Genomic DNA, 22,358 nt, shown 5'->3' with positions numbered 1-22,358 from the left:
AGACTGCTCGTAAGAATCTGGTCACCAAAGGACCTGAGCCCTGTGAAAGGATTCACTGTACGAGGATCTACTTTTATTGAAGAATTGTTCCACTGATCCTTCTTTTTCTTTTCTGGAAGTGCTTTTTTACCTTCTGCCATTTGTTTCAGTAGGACATTCACTTGAGAATTTAACAGTCTCCCTTGTTTGAATGACATAAGAGTCCGCAGATCAACCTCTTAGCCAGACAGCTCTTCTTGCTACTGTAGAAAGTCCCATGGATTTGGCTGCCATAGTGTCTGATTCTAGAGTCTGTCAAGAAACCAGACATCATTTTGATATTTTACAGAAGTTTGAGTCGATCTTCTTTGCATTCTCCCATATATACTTTTCCAGTGAATCCAACCAAACGAATCGTGCCTTAGTTACAGAAGTACTCATAATCAAGGCTTTACTCTGTGCAGCATAGGTTAGAAATTATTTTCTTAAAGGTAATTTCTGCTATCTTGTCCATGGTATCCTCTAATCCCCTTGAGTCTCCAATAAGTAGAGTGGTGTTAATGCCTAGCTGCACAAGAGGTATGTCCACTTTCGGAAGATCTTCTAATTTTTTATTGTCTTCTTCATAATAGAAAATATGGTTTTAAAGTGTTTTTTTAGGAAAAGACTTCTAGAGAGATCTCTCCACTCTCTAAGCATGAGATCTTTAAGATTAGGGAGAAAAGCATTTAATTTTCTCATGTTTTCTTCGATCTATATTATCTTCCATACACATAGAAACTTCATTAATGAGTTTATGCAAGAACTCATCTGGAAAGGCAAAATCCTCATCAGATGAAGCATCCGAATCTTCAGAAAATGAACGATCTGAGGAATTGGCATTTGAGTCTGAAAACTCTTCCCGTTTACGCTTATTTTTCTCTGAAGGTTTTGCATCCCATTCAAGGGTGACAGATGACAGAGCTACTAAAATAGCAGGGTTTTTTTTTACCTCACAAAAGGTTTTGATGGAGACTGGACTGGAACCAAGACAGCAAAGAGGAGACCTCAGCTTTCTTAGATACTTCCACTTCCTCTTTAGAACAACTATTATAGATTTTCTTTCTTTAAACATCAAGCACAGGTTGATTGCAGGATGCACAGTTAGGATGCTTGGACTTGGATAAACATTTTCTTTTTTCCCCACATGCTTCTGGTTGGCTAGTGAAAACACACCTACAATAGAACGGAACAGCACCCGGCTGCCAGGTGTTTGTGGCTGGGTTTAAAAAATCTCCAAGGCCTTCCTGTTTGAATTTGGCACCAAAATTGCATTGCCCATGCATGCAGCACATTGTGATTTCTCAATGGAGCACATCACAACCAGTACGTGCGTTGCACCTTAAGAGCCTCCCGCCACTTCTGGCATGGACTGGGTAGAAGTAATAAGAACGTGGACCATAGGTGCTCGGCACGCATTCCAGCGCTGGCTGCAGTGGCCTTACCTCGCCTAAAAAAATAAAAAACAGGAATACTACCAACCTTGAGATATCACAAACATCATTAACAAATAAAAATGAAAAGTTGCTTTAATTTATATCATCAAGACATCAAGCAGGGTTATTCACCAAGTCAGAACTGTTATTACTTTTATTTGGAAACGGTTCTCAATTCAGCTGCAAAAAACAAACAAACCTGTTTTAATAGAGCATCTGTACAGCCTACAAATAGGTTGATGGGGACCCTACTCAAAAGAGCTTACAATCTAAAATATATGGATGGTAAACGCAGCTTGAAGTACACGTGTTTTACACTGTGCTGAAGTTAAGTATCAATTAAGAATACCGGACTGAAAAAAAATTGTTCCCTTTTCCATACAGGTGGAAAATCACGCAGAGCCACCCCTTTCCAAAATGACAATTTTTAGCATTCATACAAACAATAATAATAATGAGATTCCAAGCATGCTGTTTTGAGAATAGAAGGTGGTGGGTGCCATATTTGTAGTCCTTTATATTTATGCTTAAAGCAAGAATTTTAAAATAAAAATGGACATAAAAGGAAAAAAAAAAACTGTACATATTAACGTGGTGACATGACATTTATAAACATTTTCATCTCAGATGGACCATACACCTGCTTTACCTTTGTCTAGCTAAAAAATATTAAATGTCTTTATGGTTTAACGACCGGTTCTAAATGATCAAGCGGTCCATTAAAAGGAATGAAACACCTATAACAATATGGTAGCAGAATACTAAATTTAGGAAAATATTACACAAATATCAAAATATCCGCAATTACTTTAAAAGTTTAGTGTGTGACAATATTTTTAGGGGGATTTGTTATCCTCAGCTTTTGTTTTCTATATTATATATACAATAGGGACCTCTCTTACTGCTATAAAAAGGTAGAATCCTATTCTGCTTTGAGGCTGAAGTAATATAACGGATACAGAGCACTACAATTCTGCAGTAAAATCTTCAAGTACAACGCTGAACCCGCTGAGAATTATTTACGCTCTAAAAATGCTGTTTATATTGTTTCAACTCTATGAGCTTAGAATAAGATTGACAGGAGAAGGGGTGAGAATTTGGGGTGAAAATACAGTGAAATATGAATCAGAAGTACATACTCGGTAGCTGCGTGGCAACCATATCAGACAAGCTTAACATACTACAGAATATATTTTAGTTTTATAAATAAAAAGAACAACAATTCTCTGTCTCTTTCAGTGTTTGTTCCCTAAAATATAAAACAAAACAAAGAATCAGAATTTGTTTTGAAAAAAACTAAAAAAAAAAAAAAAACTAAAAAAAAAAAAACATCTTAAACGCAGTCTAAAGTGACTACAAAAATATCTTTAAGAAGAGTATAGTGGAATAGTGCAATAATTGGAATGTAGTCTATTATTGATTCCGTTGCTAAAATAATTTCATTGATTTTACAGAATTAAGGTTTGGGTTTTTTATATTCTGGGCGTCCAGTTATAAGACTAAAAGATGTACCTTCCCTGGGGTGGTCAGTGCAAATTTTGGCACATCCATCACAATCTAGAGTTTAATGGGACACTGTAGGCACCCAGACCTCTTCAGCTCATTGAAGTGGTCTGGGTGCAATGTCTCTGTCCCCTTTAGTCCTGCAATGTAAAACACTGAAGTTTTTGAGAAACGGTAATGTTTATATTGCAGCACTAAAACAGCTTTAAGTGGACATTTACTAGACAGCCAGTAGAGGCGCATCCGGGATTTTAGCGGACTTTACGCTGTTGCTGGACGTCCTGCACTCTACATGAGGACATCCAATGTCAGTAAATCCCCATAGGAGAGCATTGATTCGGATGACGTTGAAGAAGACGGAGCGCCGACCCTGTGCCGAGGGACATTGTCGCTGGAATTGGGTAAGTGTAAAAAGGGTGGTAATTATTGATGTTTACAAAGCGCCACCAATTTCTGCAGAGCTGTACAATGGACTAACTAACAGACAAGTATTTGTAACCAGACGAGATGGATGCACATAGATGTGGTTGAGGTGTCTGTTCAAATGGGCTTACATTCTAGAGGTAAATGAGTAAAGCAATACAAAAAAGTAAGTGTAGGGTGGTAAAGCATGTTGATAGAATAGTTTTCAATTAGGGCTTTTTTTTAAACATTATTAATTAATTTATTTTGGAGATATACAAACATACAAGATGCACTGCACTCAATCACTCACTAAACACCCACTTCAAAGCTTACACAATGCTCACCTGACATAGGCAAAAGTAAAGGGGATTTAGTTACAGTAAATGATCATAAGCCTGTCACAATGTCAATGCCATCCTTGGCAGGTCCTAATCTTGGATGGCATCAAGATAAACTTCTAGGTAGCAGGTTATGCGAGTGGTAGGTGCATTGACATAACTCCCGTCCCCTGATCAGTAAGAGTCTTGCAAATCTGATCATGGAGCAATAAAATCAGTCTCCTTTAATTGTATCTATATTATTGTGCAGACAAAGGTATCGAATAGGTGACTAAACGAATTGCCCAGAAGATGTCCACAATTATTCCAGGACAAAACCAGCACGATTCAAGGAGCATGTCTACTTCTCAATTCGCAACCATTCCATTTTACTGCATATCCCCTTTTAAAGTATTGTGCTGTATTCTACAAGCATAGTCTTATAAATAAAATAGAACAAAATATGGCATACAATATATATATATATTATGACAAACTCAGATTATAAATGTATTTCCTTTATCCTCGGAATAATGCTTAACAATAAAGAAGTAATCACAAGGCTTTAAAGCCGTCATTGGAAAAGCAATCAAGGGGTTAATTGATGCCTTAAGTAAAAGAAGCCTGTGATAAATATTTCAGATGCTGCCATTCGACTCAGGTTTTGAAGTGTCATAAGCAATCTCTCTCAGAAATCAATATTCATACAGAGTATCCTGGGGGAGAAGGAAGCAAATATGCAGAGAAAGTTAATGTAAGCTATCAAATAGAACTTTACCTTTATTCCGAGTCCTGTTTTCTTGGCTTCTGCTTTTAATCTTGTTGCTCTTAATACAGGCTTGGTTTTCTTGTAGTCTTGTCTTCCTAAAGTAGAAAATGCATGAATAATTGATGGTGAAATGTATACTCGGAATTATTTTAGCATCGCTGATTTATATTTATTTTAAATGTACAAACACAGCATGTATGATGTCACACACCCAGGCTCTCGTCAAAGACCCCCTTAACAAAATGAATGTTGAACATGCGCAAAACACAAAACAAAGAAGACTATACAAGGGACACTGAGTGGTGGTCAGCAGAGCATACTGAACTACATCGCCCATGATTCCCTGATATTCATAGGCTGAAAGATTTGTGGGAGTAGTAGTTCAAAATAATCTGGAATCGTGACACCTTCTATACATGTTACAGGCTACATTATTGTCCCTTTTTATAACATAGCTGTAACATTTAGTAAGAAAGGACAAAATACAATGAGCAGACTGGAAACATTTTCTTCTTATCCAAAAAGCTCGAGGCAGAGCAAAGATTGGGCCTCAGTAGCAGCTGTATGAAGATCGCGAGGCTCTTTACCCACAGGATTCTAAATCAAGAATTTACAATCTTAACTTAACACACTGAAGACTGGAACTTCAAAAGCTCCTTAGTTCAATTAACATTTTCTCCAGACATAAAAAGTCTGAACGGAGAAAATTAATTGGAAAGATAGCACGTTGCTCTAATGTGCCAAACTTCAGGTACCTCCTTAACACAGGCGTGCAGAGAGACAAGTCTCTGAGTTCATAAAAGATTCACATTGCGTTTGCATCAAACTATACCTGCAACATCTAAGGTTGTGTGGGATCAATTTAGCTCATTGGAGTCACAAAGGATATTAATGCTTATAGTGTAGTGTTTGTTTACGCACCCTTTAAAAAGTGTTCCTGTCAAGGTACACCTACATTTAAGGTACAGAAAATATCATCTGTACACTGTCCTAGAATTGCTAGTAAACAATTCGATTCTCTGAAAAATGTGAGTAAAGATTTGATCCATTACCGGTCATTACCAGGCATAGAGGACTATTAGATGACTTTGCCCACTCTGACAGGACTCTACAGGTTTCTCTCCTGTTCACCATCACAGCAGCTACAGCATTGTAGTTGCACTGGACACTCCTCTCATGCTTTGCTATAGTAGAGAATGAAGTGACTGATTTGTTAGTGATTTTGTAGTGTTGGTGTCCCCTATTTATAGAAATGTTCAAAACCAGAGCCAAATGTTTCTTTGTAAGGCAGGATGCAGGTGGAAAATAGACGTGGCATAGACAAGCGCTTATTGGCCATATTAGTCTTCTTTAAATCAATCCCTATGTTTGTATTTCAACCAAAAAGTCAACCTTTATCTTCAAGGTCCAAAACCTTAAGCAAGGTCTTAAATTTCCTTAATTGTCTTTTCATTTAAAGCAACACTGTCAACGAATCCCTGAAAATGTTTTATTTTTTAAAGATAGAATCTTTATGAAATACTTTTTTGACTGTGTTGGAATTTCACTGAAATTCCAACCCAAGAGATATACAGAGACAAAGTATGGACTACTTTGTCTTTTTATTTCTCCTCCACCTGACTTTCTTACTCACTAATGGCAGGTACTAAGAACTGGCTGTGGCAATGGAGGATCCCGCAGTCTTGTTGGCTCCAAAGAGGACCCTGCCGGATCTACATGGCCATTCCCGCTAGGGACAGGTTCGGGTAAGTAAATTCTATCTTTACCTGCCACCTCCACAGACACTGTCGGGGGACTTCGCAAATTCGGAAAAGTAGCCAAATACTGACAGTGCTACTTTAAGAAATTTTGTATTGATTATCCATGAGCTATGTTTAACATACCGTATTTTGAACAGATTGGCACTTAGTATTAAAAAGAAACTTAAAAGCAAGCTTTGCTGTAACCCTTGATTTGTAGATCGCATCAGGTGCGAGAAATATTTGGAAGGGAAATTGTCTAATGGCTTCAGTGATGCCTAAGAATTTATCAAAGACAAATAATTAAGAATAGGTAGGCACACTAATCAATAGTATTAGAATGTGTTTAACAAAACAAGGTGCTCACTCAAAGCCCTATTTCCCCAAAGACCTAAGAAATCTATTAATAAAATTGAATGAGGAGCACAACCCTAAAAGTAGAAAAATATTTTTATTAAATTGGTCTAATATCACAGGTATCCCAAAATACATGCGAACAACTCAACAAAAACATCAAGACAATAGTACATGAAGTATACAAACTATACCATGATCACATATATACATGAAACAAAACTAGACAAAGCAATAATGTAATTCCTAATACAGGATCATATGGATACCTAGAAGAAATTACCCCCAAAAAAGACATACCATCAAAAGACAAATCCCAAGAATAGTGAGAAGAGGGAGAAAAATCGAAAGAGCCCCCAACGTTTCGGCAGAAATGCCTTTATCAAGGGGCACCACTCTCCTGTATACTTAATGTACTATTGTCTTGATATTATTGCGGAGTTTAGGTTTTTTTTGGCATGTATTTTTCGATGCCTGTGCTATTAGACCCAATTAATAAAAAAATGTTTTTTTACCTTTATGGTTGAGCTCCTCATTCAATTTTATTAAGAATTTATCAAACCCTGCCAGAGGCACAGAGCCTGAGGTTTTTTTTTCTGCTCATATTACTGTCCAGGCTCATTATAATGTGTATATCTAGTTATTGTTTTACGGATGTTCATATTTCAAAGCGCTCGTCTTTGATTTTCCTCGGCAGAATTTACAATATCCCCCCTCATTATCGTCATGTGGCAGAACATATTCTACGCTGGCATTTTGTGCATTAAAAATTAATGCGTTGCTATTTTCTGAATACTGCCTAAGCCGCTTATGAGCACATTTAGTCCTATCAAACAGACACACGCAGGAAAGCTTCATAAACTGTGCTTCCAATGAAAACACATCGTTACGCTTGAAAGACATCTATTTTCACCTGAAAACTGACTTACTTCAATATTTATTTTCAATACTGGTTTTGGTCGTTTCTTTGTCTGTAAATCTCTAATTTCCCTTAATATTGAACAGTGTGTGTAGGTGATAAGCGGCTTTATTTTATAATGGGTGAAATAAACAACAGCACCCGATAATGAGTCTTCTGCCCATAAAACGTTACTTTATGGCACTATAGCCCGTCACAAACACAGAGCTTCAGAGTGCTAAGAATTAATAAAAATACAAAGGAAAAACAATGCATATTCAAATATTTACACAGATTAAGAGAGAAAAGAAAAACAGTCCAGTCAGCTATGTATTACTAGAAAATGTTATTGATAAACTCTGAAACCAAAGGTTGAAGGGGGTAATAAATGCCTCCAGAACCCTCTGATGGAGTTAATTTCTCCTAATGCACACTTTGCCATCATGTATCTTTTCTACATTACACAATATTTTTAGGATACGGTTATGGTAAGTGTTGTGTAGGGGTTAATGTCCTGTGGTACTGTCCTAATGCAGATAGCCATGTAACAAGTAATAAGGCTATCTAAATCCTGACAGACCTACAAGCATATCAGCTCATCAGAAACTAGTAATTAACAAAGAAAAGCACCCACTTTCTTCTCCATTCCAAAATATGAACCTCTTAGTAAAGAATGTGTCAGTACTGCTATAGAACATGTATTTATGTATGTGATAGTCATGACACAATATAAATTGTTAAAAAGTAAAACTAAGCTTATGGGGCTTTTTGCACTCAAAGGACGTAACTGAATAAAGCTTGTGGTATCATGTCATATTGACTATAAGGGATTTCATCATGACGTCCCAACAGTGATAGGCGTTCTTCCGGGTGGCAAAAGCCAAAGCGTTCTCCAAAGAAAGCTGTTTCCAGCGTGATCGGAGTTTGGAGCCAGCTTGCTGGAAGTTGCGGGGAGACGGGACAGGTCAGTGGGTGGGAGTGGTCCCTTGGAGCAGCCCGAGGTGCTTGGGCAGGCGGTGTCTCTGGAGGAGCGTGGCTGGCGGGTCTCCTCTCACGGGTCCAGTGCTAGTTGTCAGGAGATCACTCAAACTAACATATTATATATATTTTAGATTTTTTATATTTGTATATTTTTTTATGGCATTTTGTTTATCCTACCTCTCCAAAACTTATATATATTTTTCTCTTTTTACAGATTTATATCACATATGTAGTCATGAGTTATAACAATCTCATATTTTAAAATGTATTGGTTTTAATAGTATTATTTGTATATATATATATATATATATATATATATATATATATATATATATATATATATATATACACACATACACAATGTATACATATATAAAAGCAGCAACGATCTCTAAGTAAGGGCACCATTGCATACAACAAGTATTGTGTCCCAAAAGAAAAATGGTTGCCAATACTTCAGATCCCTTTAAGAACTATATTGAACCTGGAAGTGACCCGAAACCGGAAGTGATCGAATACTGGGAAAATGGCACCAAAATTCAACACCCCCAGACTACTATTTAAACAAACACTGGGAATGAGGAACTATGCACCTCAGGAAGACCTACATGGTTGAAACGTGTTGTGCTTTTACTTCGGATATTTTATATTATTTGTCTATATCCTGTTTTCTGCACTTTATTGAAGTAAATCCATTTGAGAAAAACCCTCAAGTTTCCTGAATATTTTGGAGTAACAGAATTCCAGGATTCACTCCAGCAACTTTATCTGCTGATGAGCCATCACAGCCAGAGCCTGCTCTACGTGGCTCTGGGAAGAGTGAATGACCCATTACCTTTGTGTACTTAAATATATATATATAAAGTATAATACTAGGTACAGTTTTATATGTTACAGATAACCAGAGACAAATTGTAAGGTCCTCCTTGATATAAGTATATCACATTGTGTGGTGGTGTCTTTAATTGCGCACCCTGTATTTTGTACTGGTTTTTGCACTTTATGTTGCATTTCTCACAATTCTCAATTTCTCACAATTCAATAGCGTCAATCCACCCATATCCAATTGTTTTTAACTTTTGTGGTTTGTACTTACACTCTGAGTGTTTGGTACCGGAGAGAATGAGTGCATGCTCAGCAGAGTGTCAGCTGTGTGGCTGGCAGTAATAGGTGAATATTAGATTGTGTCTGGTGAGAGTGGCATGGCGGTATGTGAAGAGTGGGGTGCCAACTGTGTGCTAGTATAGGGGATGTGAGGATGGCTGACAGTGATCGGGGTTATCATAGTGTCTGTAAGGAGGGTGGCATGGCAGTGTGTAAGTAGTGTCCTGGTATGGGGGATGGCTTGCAGTGATAAGGGGTTTCACAGTGGCTGTATTGGGGTGGTATTGGGGGGATGGCTGGCAGTGATAGGAGTGTATCACAGTGTCGTTCCTTCTGTCGTTTGATTAATATCCATTTGTACGCAATGTATGTGAGTTTGTTGGTGTTCGTGTGTATGCAATATAAATATATGAGTATGTTGGTGTTGCCGTGTATGCAATGTCATTGTGTGTATCCCAGTGTCCAATGTAAGGCATCGTTGCCTAGCTATCCTTATCTTCCCATAGCCCCTCATTATCTTTCTTCAGACCCCATTATCTCTCTCGAGCACCCAATTATCTTTCTCTTGCTTCTCCATTATCGCTCCCCCATGATCTCTCTGCTGCTCCAAATGGAAGCCACACGTGTTCTGCCACCCGGAATCTTGGCAGAAATGTTTACAAACATTCTGAATGCTCGTATATTCATAAAATCTGCAGCCAAGATATAACAGGCCTCCTAACCGTCATGACTTAGGTAGGACAGTCTCTATGTTAGTTTTTCAATAAAAAAAAAGTAATCCAGGCGTTCCAGCGAATTCCAAAATAGAGGCAATTTTATTGGAACAAGATACCAAAGAGCAACGTTTCGACCCCTTAATGCCTTTGTCGAGTCTCTATGTTAGTGTCCAGTCTCAGTGTGCTGAAGCTGGAGGGAGAGAGGGAAGGAGACGGAGCTGGAGGGAGGGAGACAGAGCTAGAGAAGGGAGGAAAACTGAGCTGGAGTGGGGAGGAAAACTGAGCTGGAGGGGGGGAGAGAGGGAAGAAGACAGAGCTGGAGTGGGGGAGAGAGGGAGGAAGACGGAGCTGGAAGGGGGGAGAGAGGGAGGAAGACGGAGCTGGAGTGGGGGAGAGAGGGAGGAAGACGGAGCTGGAGTGGGGGAGAGAGTGAGGAAGACGGAGCTGGAGGGGGGAGAGAGGGAGGAAGACGGAGCTGGAGGGGGGGGAGAGAGGGAGAAAGATGGAGCTGGAGGGGGGAGAGAGAGGGAGAAAGATGGAGCTGGATGGGGAAGAGAGGGAGGAAGCTGGAGCTGGATGGGGGAGAGAGGGAGGAAGCTGGAGCTGGATGGGGGAGAGAGGGAGGAAGATGGAGCTGGATGGGGGAGAGAGGGAGGAAGATGGAGCTGGAGAGAGGGGGGAAAATGGAGCTGGAGCGGGAGAGAGGGAGGGAGATGGAGCTGGAGCGGGAGAGAGGGAGGGAGATGGAGCTGGATGGGGGAGAGAGGGAGGAAGATGGAGCTGGAGGGGTGAGAGAGGGAGGAGGATGGAGCTGGAGGGGGAGAGAGGGAGGAAGACGGAGCTGGAGGGGGGAGAGAGGGAGGAAGACGGAGCTGGAGGGGGAGAGAGGGAAGAAGATGGAGCTGGATGGGGAAGAGAGTGAGGAAGATGGAGCTTGAGGGGGAGAGAGGGAGGAAGATGGAGCTGGAGGGCATAAGAAGATGGCACAATATGACGCAATGTATTAGAGAGCTGGTATAAAAAGTCTTCCAGGGATGCTTTTTATTCCCAGTACGGCCCTGCTCACAAGTCATCTCCAACAAATACAGCACAAGCACCACACTCTCTTCCAATAGTTTTATTTTCTTTAGTATCATAAATAAAACTATACTGTATTTTTGAACCTTTAAAAAAAAACATTTGCATCATTATCTAGGTGCACACCCTAATGGAATGTCCTGAGCACGTCTATGGTTCTGACATTGTTCCATGGTGTCCTGTTTTTGAGGACAACAAGGAAGTGCTCACCGAAAGCACGAGTGCATCATTAGACACACTCGCTCAATGTTCAAGGTACTAGGACCATACAGAGTGCACAGAAACAGTTGTACCTGTGTGGTCCGCCTTTACTGGGCTGGCCTGCTTGATTGGCAGGTAGCCTGGCGTACACTAACATAGGCTGATCTGACCGTTCTCTGGGCAGGTCTGCACTCTTTAAGCATAGTCAGTGGTGTGATTCCTAGAAATCATTGTATTAAAGGGCTATTTCAAGCACCATAACTATTTATCTAACACTTAATTTTTTTTGACACTTTTGATGAAGACCCTGGTTTCTGACTCTTTTCATCTGACTCATATCTTAAGCAATTTGGAACATATACTGCAGCTACATGTCCATAAGGTTTACTTTGATGTCTTAATGAATGCTTAGCTTTCGTTTGGGTAGTACAAGTTCTTGTACAGTGGGGGCATGCTGCAGATTATCACAGCATTTGATAAGAGTGCTTGCACAAAAGCTGCAGCTATAAGAAATGCCATTCTATTAACATACTACTTGGATGTTGTTCCACCTGGTTGCTGCAATTAGCATGCAGAGTAGTTTCATTCATGTTTTTTTCATGAATTCATTGGTAACGGCTGAATTATGTATTCATAACGTTTTGTGAATATGCACAGTGCTTCCAATGAAAACAGTGGAGCAAATAAGTTTGGACAATAATTGTAACAACTTTATGACCTCTGTTATTAAAAAAAAAAAAAAAAAAAACAGTGGCGACTGATTGTTTTTTGCTTAAAAAACAATAAAAAAAAAAAAAACATCATTTGCATTTTTTATTTAAATCACATTATCTGCATTATCTCCATTACAGTGGTTTCTGATACAACAGTCATGAGTGTGCCTTCAATTTATCGTCAAAGGAAAAAAAGAGATTGTGAGATTATGTCAACAGTAAAAATACTACTGGTATGGTGGCAATCATTTTAAGGGGTAATCCAGACACCTGGAATACATCATCACATTTTTATCTTAATATAAGAGAACATGCTTCCCAACACACAACATTTATCTTTCATTGGTGTCTGGTCTGTTTTATACTTATATCTAAGATATAATGACTAAAGACATTCCCACTATCCAAGGTATAAAATCCATGACAACGCTGTGTTAATGAATGAATTTAGAATCCATTTGGAATTACTTATACTTTTACATTATGTGGTTTGTATAATAAATACATTATATATATATATATATATATATATATATTATTATTATTTTTTATTTTTTTTAAGAATTTGATCACTTAAAGGGACACTATAGTCACCAGAACAACTACAGCTTAATGTATTTGTTCTGGTGAGTATTATCATTCCCTTCAGGCTTTTTTCAGAAACACTGTGTTTTCAGAGACAATGCAGTGTTTACATTACAGCCTAGGGATACCTGCACTGGCCACTCCTCAGATGGCTACTAAAAGTACTTCCTGGGGCAGTGCTGCACAGTGTGACTGACATTCGGTGTAAAGTTGATTTTTTCAATAACATTTCAGCTCACTTGCTCCTAAGATAAAATGTATACTGGAAGAAAAATATACATTTCTGTTTTTGCACACAATTTCCTGGGTCACAAAATCAAATGTGACTAAACCATACACAGCTGTACCAGATGGAAAATAATTTGAAAGTTCTTTTGTGGACAAAACGTAAACATTGTGGCTGTAACAAAATCCTAAATATGCTTTTATAAATGAAACCAAATGGCAAGAATGGTTTTCTAATTGCCAATGCCCTGAACAATATGCCTCGAAGAAAAAAAAAATCCAAATTCATTTAACATTAAAGTAAACCTGGAGAATCAATATGACATATAACATAACATGGTTACTATAATCTGAACTGCAGCTAGTTGGAATCCAAATGGTAACATTTAAACTACAAAAATGAGATTCAATTTATTACTATAGCCACATTGGTGAATCTCCTATTTCAGCATGAATCTTGCAATTTGAATTTAAATTCATTACAATTCTGTATTCAGTGACACTTGAGAAAATATTATGAAATGAGATTAGTATACCTGATAAATATACATAAGATTTTACTATATGCTGCAATTTTTAGCTCTAAACATCTTCAAGATGTGAACCTCAGGTATGCAATAGGAGTGGTATACAATATGTGTCCACCTCTACCAAGGCTGAACAGGTACTCACAAAATGCAATATGCAACATGCATGTACACATATCGTTCTAGGATTGGGCAGCAAATATTAGGATAGCATGCAAATACCAACACCTTTCATAAATTCTATCAATATTCATTGTGTCTTGAGTTTTTAATAACAATTGGTATTTTTATTGCATCAAAATAGTAATACAAAAATAACTGCAGACCCTGGCTGTAAGCTTACCATCTAGCAAATAAAAAACTGGTATACAAAGTGCTTAGCAGAATAACGCGAGATAGTTATATTTTCCAATACAAGCTACATGTATTTGGCACCAATTTTCCAGCAGGAGAAGTCTGCTTTTTACTTTCCCATCTATCCCCATGAGAGCAGTGAAGGGGTACGTCTTCGATCCATCTCATTCACAATCTTTGTGACATCATATATTTCAACATTGCTTACTAAATATTTGAAAGACATCCCCCAAGCACTATTAAACACTAGGAAACTAGAATTATCATTGTACTACAACTATTAATATATTTATAAGAGTTATGCATTTTTCCCACCAGTTGGAGAGTCTTGCTTTTCAATACCCTAAAGCAGGGGTAGGCAACCTTGGGCACTCCAGATGTTTATTTCCCCTGATGCTTTGCTAACAGAATGGCTGTAAGAGAATTATGAGAGATGTAGTCTACAACATCTGAATTGCCGAAGGTTGCCTACCCCGGCAGAAGGGATGACTGGTACCGAAACCTAGGCACAGACTAATGCTTCAACAAACAGAAATCCTAATATATGGTGGCAGAACATGAGCACTAAAAATATCACATTAGTAGTCCTCTTAGCTAAGAAAGAATGACTGCTTGCTAAATTGCACAACAATATAATTTGGATCTACACAATTTCTGAAATGTTGACTCTGGACAAGCACTTAGCTTAAAGGGACACTACAGTCACCAGAACAACTACAGCTTAATGTAGTCGTACTGGTGTCTACTGCCTGTCCCTGCAGGCTTTTTTAATTTAAACATTTTTTTTTTCAGAGAAAAAAAAAAACAGTGTTTACATTGCTGCCTAGTAACACCTCTAGTGGCACTACTCAGATTGTCACTAGAGGTGCTTCCTGGGTCAGTGCTGCACAATGTGTGCACTGCATGGAGACGCAGAATGTTCCCCATAGAGCTGCATTAAGAAGATGCAGACTAGCGCAATGCAGTTTTGAGATAGCATTGAATTAACGGAGATCATCAAGTTTTAGGATACATGTTTGTATTCCTGACACTATAGCACTGCAGTGTTCCTTAAAGTTATTAAACATTTCTACTTAAATAAAAACATTTTACAATAAGAAAAGATCGGTGGGGGTGCAACACACACCACAACTAACAATAGAAGCGGTAAGTGCTTTGTAAAAGTATTTCACACCGATAAACAAACCAAAAAAAAAGAAAAACACATATCTTGATATCTTAACCATTCTAATACTAAATTATGGAAATCCTTTCCCCCCAAAATTTTAGATTTAAAAAAAAAAAAAAAATCTAATCAGTTAAGCGCTACAGGTTAAAAAAATTTTGTGGATATTGGCTTAAATATTAAAATATTATAAAACACTGTAGACTGATGCTTGTATATTCAGTAATATATTCTCAAAAGGAGCAGAAAAAAAATCACTGTCTTCTGCTTTGCAAAGAGGGAGAAACTGTGATTATTACTGGTGTTTGGGGTACATATACTGCACCTTTAAAGTGTACCGAATTAAAAATAAAAAAATAAAAAAAATCTACATTTTATTCCTATGTAATGGCACAAAATACAGTAACTGGGCATTTTTCAATCTTCGAAGGTGAGTGAGTCAATTTGACACTAATAATACATTTGCAAAGGACACATCATTTTACAAAACATTAAGTGCTCGGGAACAACTTTCATTTCGGAGAAGCAACGTGCTCAAAGCTTCAAGTTGACATATTAAATTTAATGGTAGGTAGATAATCCATCCACTTGTTCATAAGATGGAAATTAAATGTTCTCACAACTCAAGTTCAGTTTCCAGCTATGCAGGAGAAGGATGCATTAATACAAACAAGATTTTCTGTAGGCTGTAGAATTATTCACGAGCTAAAGCGGTACTATTTGTAAAGCCGTTATGAGCTGAAAACGTCTCACCAGTCTTAATGTCCTAAGAACATTAAAGGGATGCGGTCATGTACAAACGACACATGCATTTAATGTAATAAGGAGGAGATTTAAAAAAAAAATAAAAATAAAACGGATAGCTTTCCTATATAGTTGCAAATATTGAAAAGTTGATCAGAAAAACGAGAAGAGGCTAGCAAGCCCATATAAAACGTAAACTTTTAATTCAATTAATTAAAACCATTAAAAATATGTGTGTTCACATTCATTAGAACCAAATCAAACTCACTTTTTATACAAAGAATAATAACGACTACATAGGTATAAGTAATAGCAACATTGAAACGATTGTCACAGACTTCTCCTCTCAGTTTTTATAATAAATTCCTGTAGGGGTCCCCCCCCCTCCCTCTTTGATGGCAACTCCCCCCTCTTATTTATAATAACATTAGCTCCACGTTTTCTAAGAAAATAAAAATTGAATTGCGTTTTAATAAAGCCGATGAATATTTTATTTAAAGAATCTGAATATACATAAAAATACACACACCATGCTATATATATATATATATATATATATATATATATATATATTGGGCCAGCATTAAGGACAATGAGAGAGATGATTGGAAAAAGAGAAACACACACATATATATACAATAAAATAAAAAAAATGCACACACGTAACATAAGTAGAACTCATTGGCATTGGATATAACTGTATTTTAATTTGTTCCTTTAAATAAATGGAAAATGAAAAGTGTATTTTAATGTATTCCTTTGAATAAATACCACTACAAAATCGTTCATTCTACAAGACATCAAATCAAGAGGTTTGCACAAAAAAAAAAATATAAAGAAAAAAAAACGATTTGGCAGTTCTGCTCTTGTGAAACACCAACACGAACTGGCACTTGGCATTGCATAGTCAATTACATTAATTTATTTTGCATTTCATCAAAGAGAAACATCAAGAACAAAAGAATTAATAGCCACAGGAGCAAAACAAGGGTCAAAAAGTATTCATTTATCACCCTATTAAATAATGTTACTTGGTATCATGCTGATAAAATCTGTAGTAGAATTTAATTATGATAACTATGTTCTTCAAGCAGATTCCAGCCAGCAGGACGTAGGGCAAAAATATCTCAATGAAACATTCAATTAGCAAGCTTGATTCATAACTCTAATCTCTGCTCCTACACATCTAGAAAATAGGATAAGTAGCATTACCGCTATGGATCCATTCGTTTATTTATTCTGCCCTAATAATATTAAAATTGGATGGAAACTAAATGGTTAAACGAAATACAAGCATGCAAAGATCCAATAGCTATTGAACAAATGCATGTTCAAGTGTTAATTAGAAAAGATTCAGAGAATAGCCCCATTCGCTCATTTGTCAATACAAAATACATTTCAGTGTTTAAATTGTATAAATAATCAGTAGGGTTTTGTTTTTTTATACATTCCTGTATCATTTGAAATGTTCAAAATATAATTTGCTAAATAAAAAATAATAATAATACATTCAACATTTGGTGGAACAATTTACCCATGTAAAAGCTCAGATAATTGTTATATTGCTGTGATCATTCATTAATTAGGGAGTTGTGGGAGATTGGAATTGAGAATCTTGGGTTAACTTCTAAGAGATGAGAATCTGTCCATTAACTGACCATCAATTTCCCCGTAGATAGGACAACTGATCTTCTAAATTAAAGCGGCACTGTCAAGCCACAATTTCCTCTTGTCATTCCTTCTGAGAATCTGTTTTTCTTTAAAATTTAATTTTCCTATGCCTGACATTCTCTGACAAAAGGAGGGGCTTAAGTCTGCTCCATTTCCTGTGTCAAAGAAAGTACTCACCCTTCTCCCTGACACAGGAAATAGAGCGGACTTAAGCTCCTCCTGAGGTCCAAGAAAGTGAAGCGTAGGAAAAATACATAGGACGAAGTAGTAACAGATTCTGAGAGAGGAAGAGGAAACACCAGGAGAAAGGCAAGTTCAGCCTGACAGTGCCACTTTAAGTCTGTTACTAGAATTTGGCTGAAACTTAAGCAGATTCAACAAAAAAAACAACCTCAAAACTACATTTAAAACAACATACCCAGAGGCGGAGCCAAGCTACTGGCGGGGAAAGTCGCATGGCCGAGGAGCTCCCGTCGAAAACTGCACTAATTTGCCGAAATTGGCGACTACCACGGCTCAACGGACCCCCAAAGTGCCCCTAACATACCTGACAACGATGGGCAGGAAGACAAAGAAGCCTAAACCCGATAAACCCAGTCAGGGTATGAATATCGGGGACATGTGGAGACAGGCCCGCAAGGCCACAAACGCAACAATGGAGTCCCTGCACGGAGGATGCACCGATTTCTCTGACGAGACCTCCGAGGACGAAGTAGGGGGCCCCATACAGACAGGCTCAATCCCACTGCCTGAGAGAACTCGACCACCTGCATCAGCCCACACACCAGTCAGCATGGAGGCCATCACGACACTCATGGCCTCACACCACGAAAAAATCTCGACAGAGGTGGCCACAATCAGGTCAGAGCTACGTGGCCTTTGCACCCGGCTGGGAACGGTGGAAAACACCTCCAGAGAACAAACAAGCCAAATAGCGGAATTGCAAGCGGCAGTATGTGAGCTGAAACAGCAAGCAACACTACATGCACAACAAATGGCTACCCAGGAAGATAGGAGACGCCAAAACAACATAAAGCTAAGAGGGGTCGCGGACTCAATACCAGAGGCGGAACTCCCTCACCTTACCAGGCGGCTGCTAATCGCACTACTGTCTCCTAAAATGGCGAAAACGGTCCTGCTAGACGGGATTTTCCGTCTCCCAAAACCAACTACAGCACCACCGACAGCCACGGGGGATGTAATCCTCCACTTTCAATCAACGAGAGATAAAAGGGCTGTACTGGATGCCATCAAGGGCCGGCCAACCTACACCTTTGAAGAAATGTCCCTCTCTTTCTACGCAGACCTGTCAAGTGGCACTCTGTCCTGGAGAAGGTCCCTCCGGCAGGCCACCTCCCTCCTACGGCAACAACAGATCCGATACCGCTGGGGACCCGGTCGAACTTTGCGCATAGAGAGCGCAAATGGCCCCATGCTGGCCCGGAACCTTCAAGAAGCCACAGTGGCCTTGGAAAAACTAAACCACACACTACCGACCCTGGAAGGCACTTCGACACAGAGGGACATCCCAAGCCGCAGACTTGGGGCACACTCGGTAGGAGCGCAGGAATTTGTGCCACGGCAAAGACAGGCGGCATCCCACGCGACCGCCACCACCTGAAACGAGACGCAGAGGCTACAGACACTTGCCACACTGGTTGCCCATGGACTGTGTAAGGTTGCTGCTCCACACTACACTTCTCATGGACTTAACCCTCATGGAACTTTTATCGTTTCTTAATTTCATAGGGCACAACATGACTGACATAATGCTGATAATAACGTCTTTAGCCTCTAATCATTGATATAGTTAAATGTATTACTATTCTGAAGCAATGACAGCATTTGTTTAAGGAGCCAGTTTAAAGCATGAAGAAGATGCTGACTTTTTCTTTCTTACTATAACTTCAGTTGTTTTTTGTCTTATGTTTCTTATGTTTTGGCTACAACTGTTTTACTATTTTATTGCTGACAACTTTATATTAGCGCAGGACATACATAATTTACAAAGCCTGAAGACAAGGTGCCACCAGCAGTCCTGCCACAGCAGATATACCCACGGCTACACACTTACCCGTTGTACGAAAGGCCACCAAGAGAGCTTGACTCTCTCTCCCCCCTCCCCCCCCCCCGGTAACCGGGGATACTTAGTCTCCCTTCGTGCCACTGGCCACGGGTTAATGGCACCACGCATGCACTACACAAATGCAAGCCACAGTTAGACCACACACATCATACCTAGGAGATGTCAGGTCCCGCAGAGACACCTAGATCTGGAACGTAAAGACTCCAAGAAAGGTTTACACACTAGTCTCACGCCACTCAAACTTTACATCACGACCTAAGCTAGTGATTACATACGTTGATATTCATACTTAAATATAAAATGTGCTGTCTATATATAACCATGTATCTGTCCTACGCTGATTGTTTCTAATATGCTTGATTCAGCTATCGTGGCGACTCAAGCTTGTTTGTCATTTTTTGCACGTGAAAAATAAAGAATTAAAAAAAAAACAAAAAAAAAAAAAAAAAAAACAACATACCCATAGGAATTCTCATGCAAGCAAAAGTAATCATCATTCTTCCATAGTACGTTTAATAAATAATTTAAAAATAATTAAAGTAGGACTGCAAGTTCTATGTTTTGATTTTCTTGAATTAAGGAAGACGTGGACTTCTGTCTTAGACAACAATCACTATCATTCTTGATAAAGGTTTAGAGGCAGAGCAAAAACATTGCGTTGACTAATAACGTCCACTCATGAACATAACTTTGAGTGCACAGGCATTTTCTTCTATCTGTGGTACCTAGGACTTGCCCTTTCCTGCCGGGTTGTACTGGAGTTGGTCCACCAAAGAGCGTGGATTTGATATCGAACGCAAAATGATGACCAGTGTCATATTTCCAGGGCAAAGGAGCAAGTTTTTCTATATAATAAAAAATGGACCTGACAGGGCATTTTCTCTCTAGCCGGTTTGTTGACACAATCTAGGGGTGGAGCATTATTTTTGTTGGTCCAGTAACAAGTACCAAGTCTGAGGGGGGGGGGAAAAACAATCCTAATAATTAAAGGGACACTATAGTCACCAAAACAACTACAGCTTATTGAATTTGTTCTGGTGAGTAGAATCATTACCTTCAGGCTTTTTGCTGTAAACACGGTATTTTCAGAGAAAATGTAGTGTTTACATTACAGCCTAGTGATAACTTCACTGGCACACCTCAGATAGCCGTTAGAGATCCTTCCTGGGCCATGTCTGCCTAAAATACATCCAAACATTCAGTATCTCCTCCCTCTGCATGCAGACACTGAACTTTCCTCATAGAGATGCATTGATTCAATTAATCTCTACAGGGAGTGCAGAATTATTAGGCAAGTTGTATTTTTGAGGATTAATTTTATTATTGAAAAACAACCATGTTCTCAATGAACCCAAAAAACTCATTAATATCAAAGCTGAATATTTTTGGAAGTAGTTTTTAGTTTTAGCTATTTTAGGGGGATATCTGTGTGTGCAGGTGACTATTACTGTGCATAATTATTAGGCAACTTAACAAAAAACAAATATATACCCATTTCAATTATTTATTTTTACCAGTGAAACCAATATAACATCTCAACATTCACAAATCTACATTTCTGACATTCAAAAACAAAACAAAAACAAATCAGTGACCAATATAGCCACCTTTCTTTGCAAGGACACTCAAAAGCCTGCCATCCATGGATTCTGTCAGTGTTTTGATCTGTTCACCATCAACATTGCGTGCAGCATCAACCACAGCCTCCCAGACACTGTTCAGAGAGGTGTACTGTTTTCCCTCCTTGTAAATCTCACATTTGATGATGGACCACAGGTTCTCAATGGGGTTCAGATCAGGTGAACAAGGAGGCCATGTCATTAGATTTTCTTCTTTTATACCCTTTCTTGCCAGCCACGCTGTGGAGTACTTGGACGCGTGTGATGGAGCATTGTCCTGCATGAAAATCATGTTTTTCTTGAAGGTTGCAGACTTCTTCCTGTACCACTGCTTGAAGAAGGTGTCTTCCAGAAACTGGCAGTAGGACTGGGAGTTGAGCTTGACTCCATCCTCAACCCGAAAAGGCCCCACAAGCTCATCTTTGATGATACCAGCCCAAACCAGTACTCCACCTCCACCTTGCTGGCGTCTGAGTCGGACTGGAGCGCTCTGCCCTTTACCAAACCAGCCACGGGCCCATCCATCTGGCCCATCAAGACTCACTCTCATTTCATCAGTCCATAAAACCTTAGAAAAATCAGTCTTGAGATATTTCTTGGCCCAGTCTTGACGTTTCAGCTTGTGTGTCTTGTTCAGTGGTGGTCGTCTTTCAGCCTTTCTTACCTTGGCCATGTCTCTGAGTATTGCACACCTTGTGCTTTTGGGCACTCCAGTGATGTTGCAGCTCTGAAATATGGCCAAACTGGTGGCAAGTGGCATCTTGGCAGCTGCACGCTTGACTTTTCTCAGTTCATGGGCAGTTATCTTTACAATCCTTTTGCTGTCAACCTGCCACGTCTTCAGTGTATCTACATTTTTTTCACCACGATCTTCCGATACGTTGACAACATCCTCCGCAATCTGCCACACATGTCTCTTGCAGCTGGCTGGATGTCCGTTTTAACTCTTAGATGCAGAACAGGTCACTCACGTGGCAGGAAATTCATCACATCAAAGAAACATTTTAAATCTAATATAACGAGGCCACATTTGTGCCACTCCTCCGATAACTTGTGGAAGTTGATGCATACTAAAGTGACACCCACCATGTTCCAGTGGTACTCATTCCGCCTCCTTGTGTTACAAGATCACTTACCAATATTGACACATC

The 22,358-nt window shown here is 39.0% G+C and overlaps 1 protein-coding gene across 1 annotated transcript in view; it reads right to left on the bottom strand.

Moving 5' to 3' along the window:
• The window catches only part of TRIQK (triple QxxK/R motif containing), a 55,702-nt gene that overhangs the window by 21,080 nt on the left and 12,264 nt on the right, over positions 1–22,358 (bottom strand). The window contains exon 2 of the mRNA XM_063450325.1: positions 4,458–4,543. Within this exon, the coding sequence (XP_063306395.1) occupies positions 4,458–4,543 (86 nt within the window). The remainder of the gene's footprint in view (positions 1–4,457; positions 4,544–22,358) is intronic.

The sequence above is a fragment of the Pelobates fuscus genome, chromosome 4 (genome assembly GCF_036172605.1).
Source record: "Pelobates fuscus isolate aPelFus1 chromosome 4, aPelFus1.pri, whole genome shotgun sequence".
NCBI lineage: Eukaryota > Metazoa > Chordata > Amphibia > Anura > Pelobatidae > Pelobates > Pelobates fuscus.
Note: the sequence above shows the minus strand (reverse complement) of the source record. Positions and strands in the feature narration are given on the sequence as shown.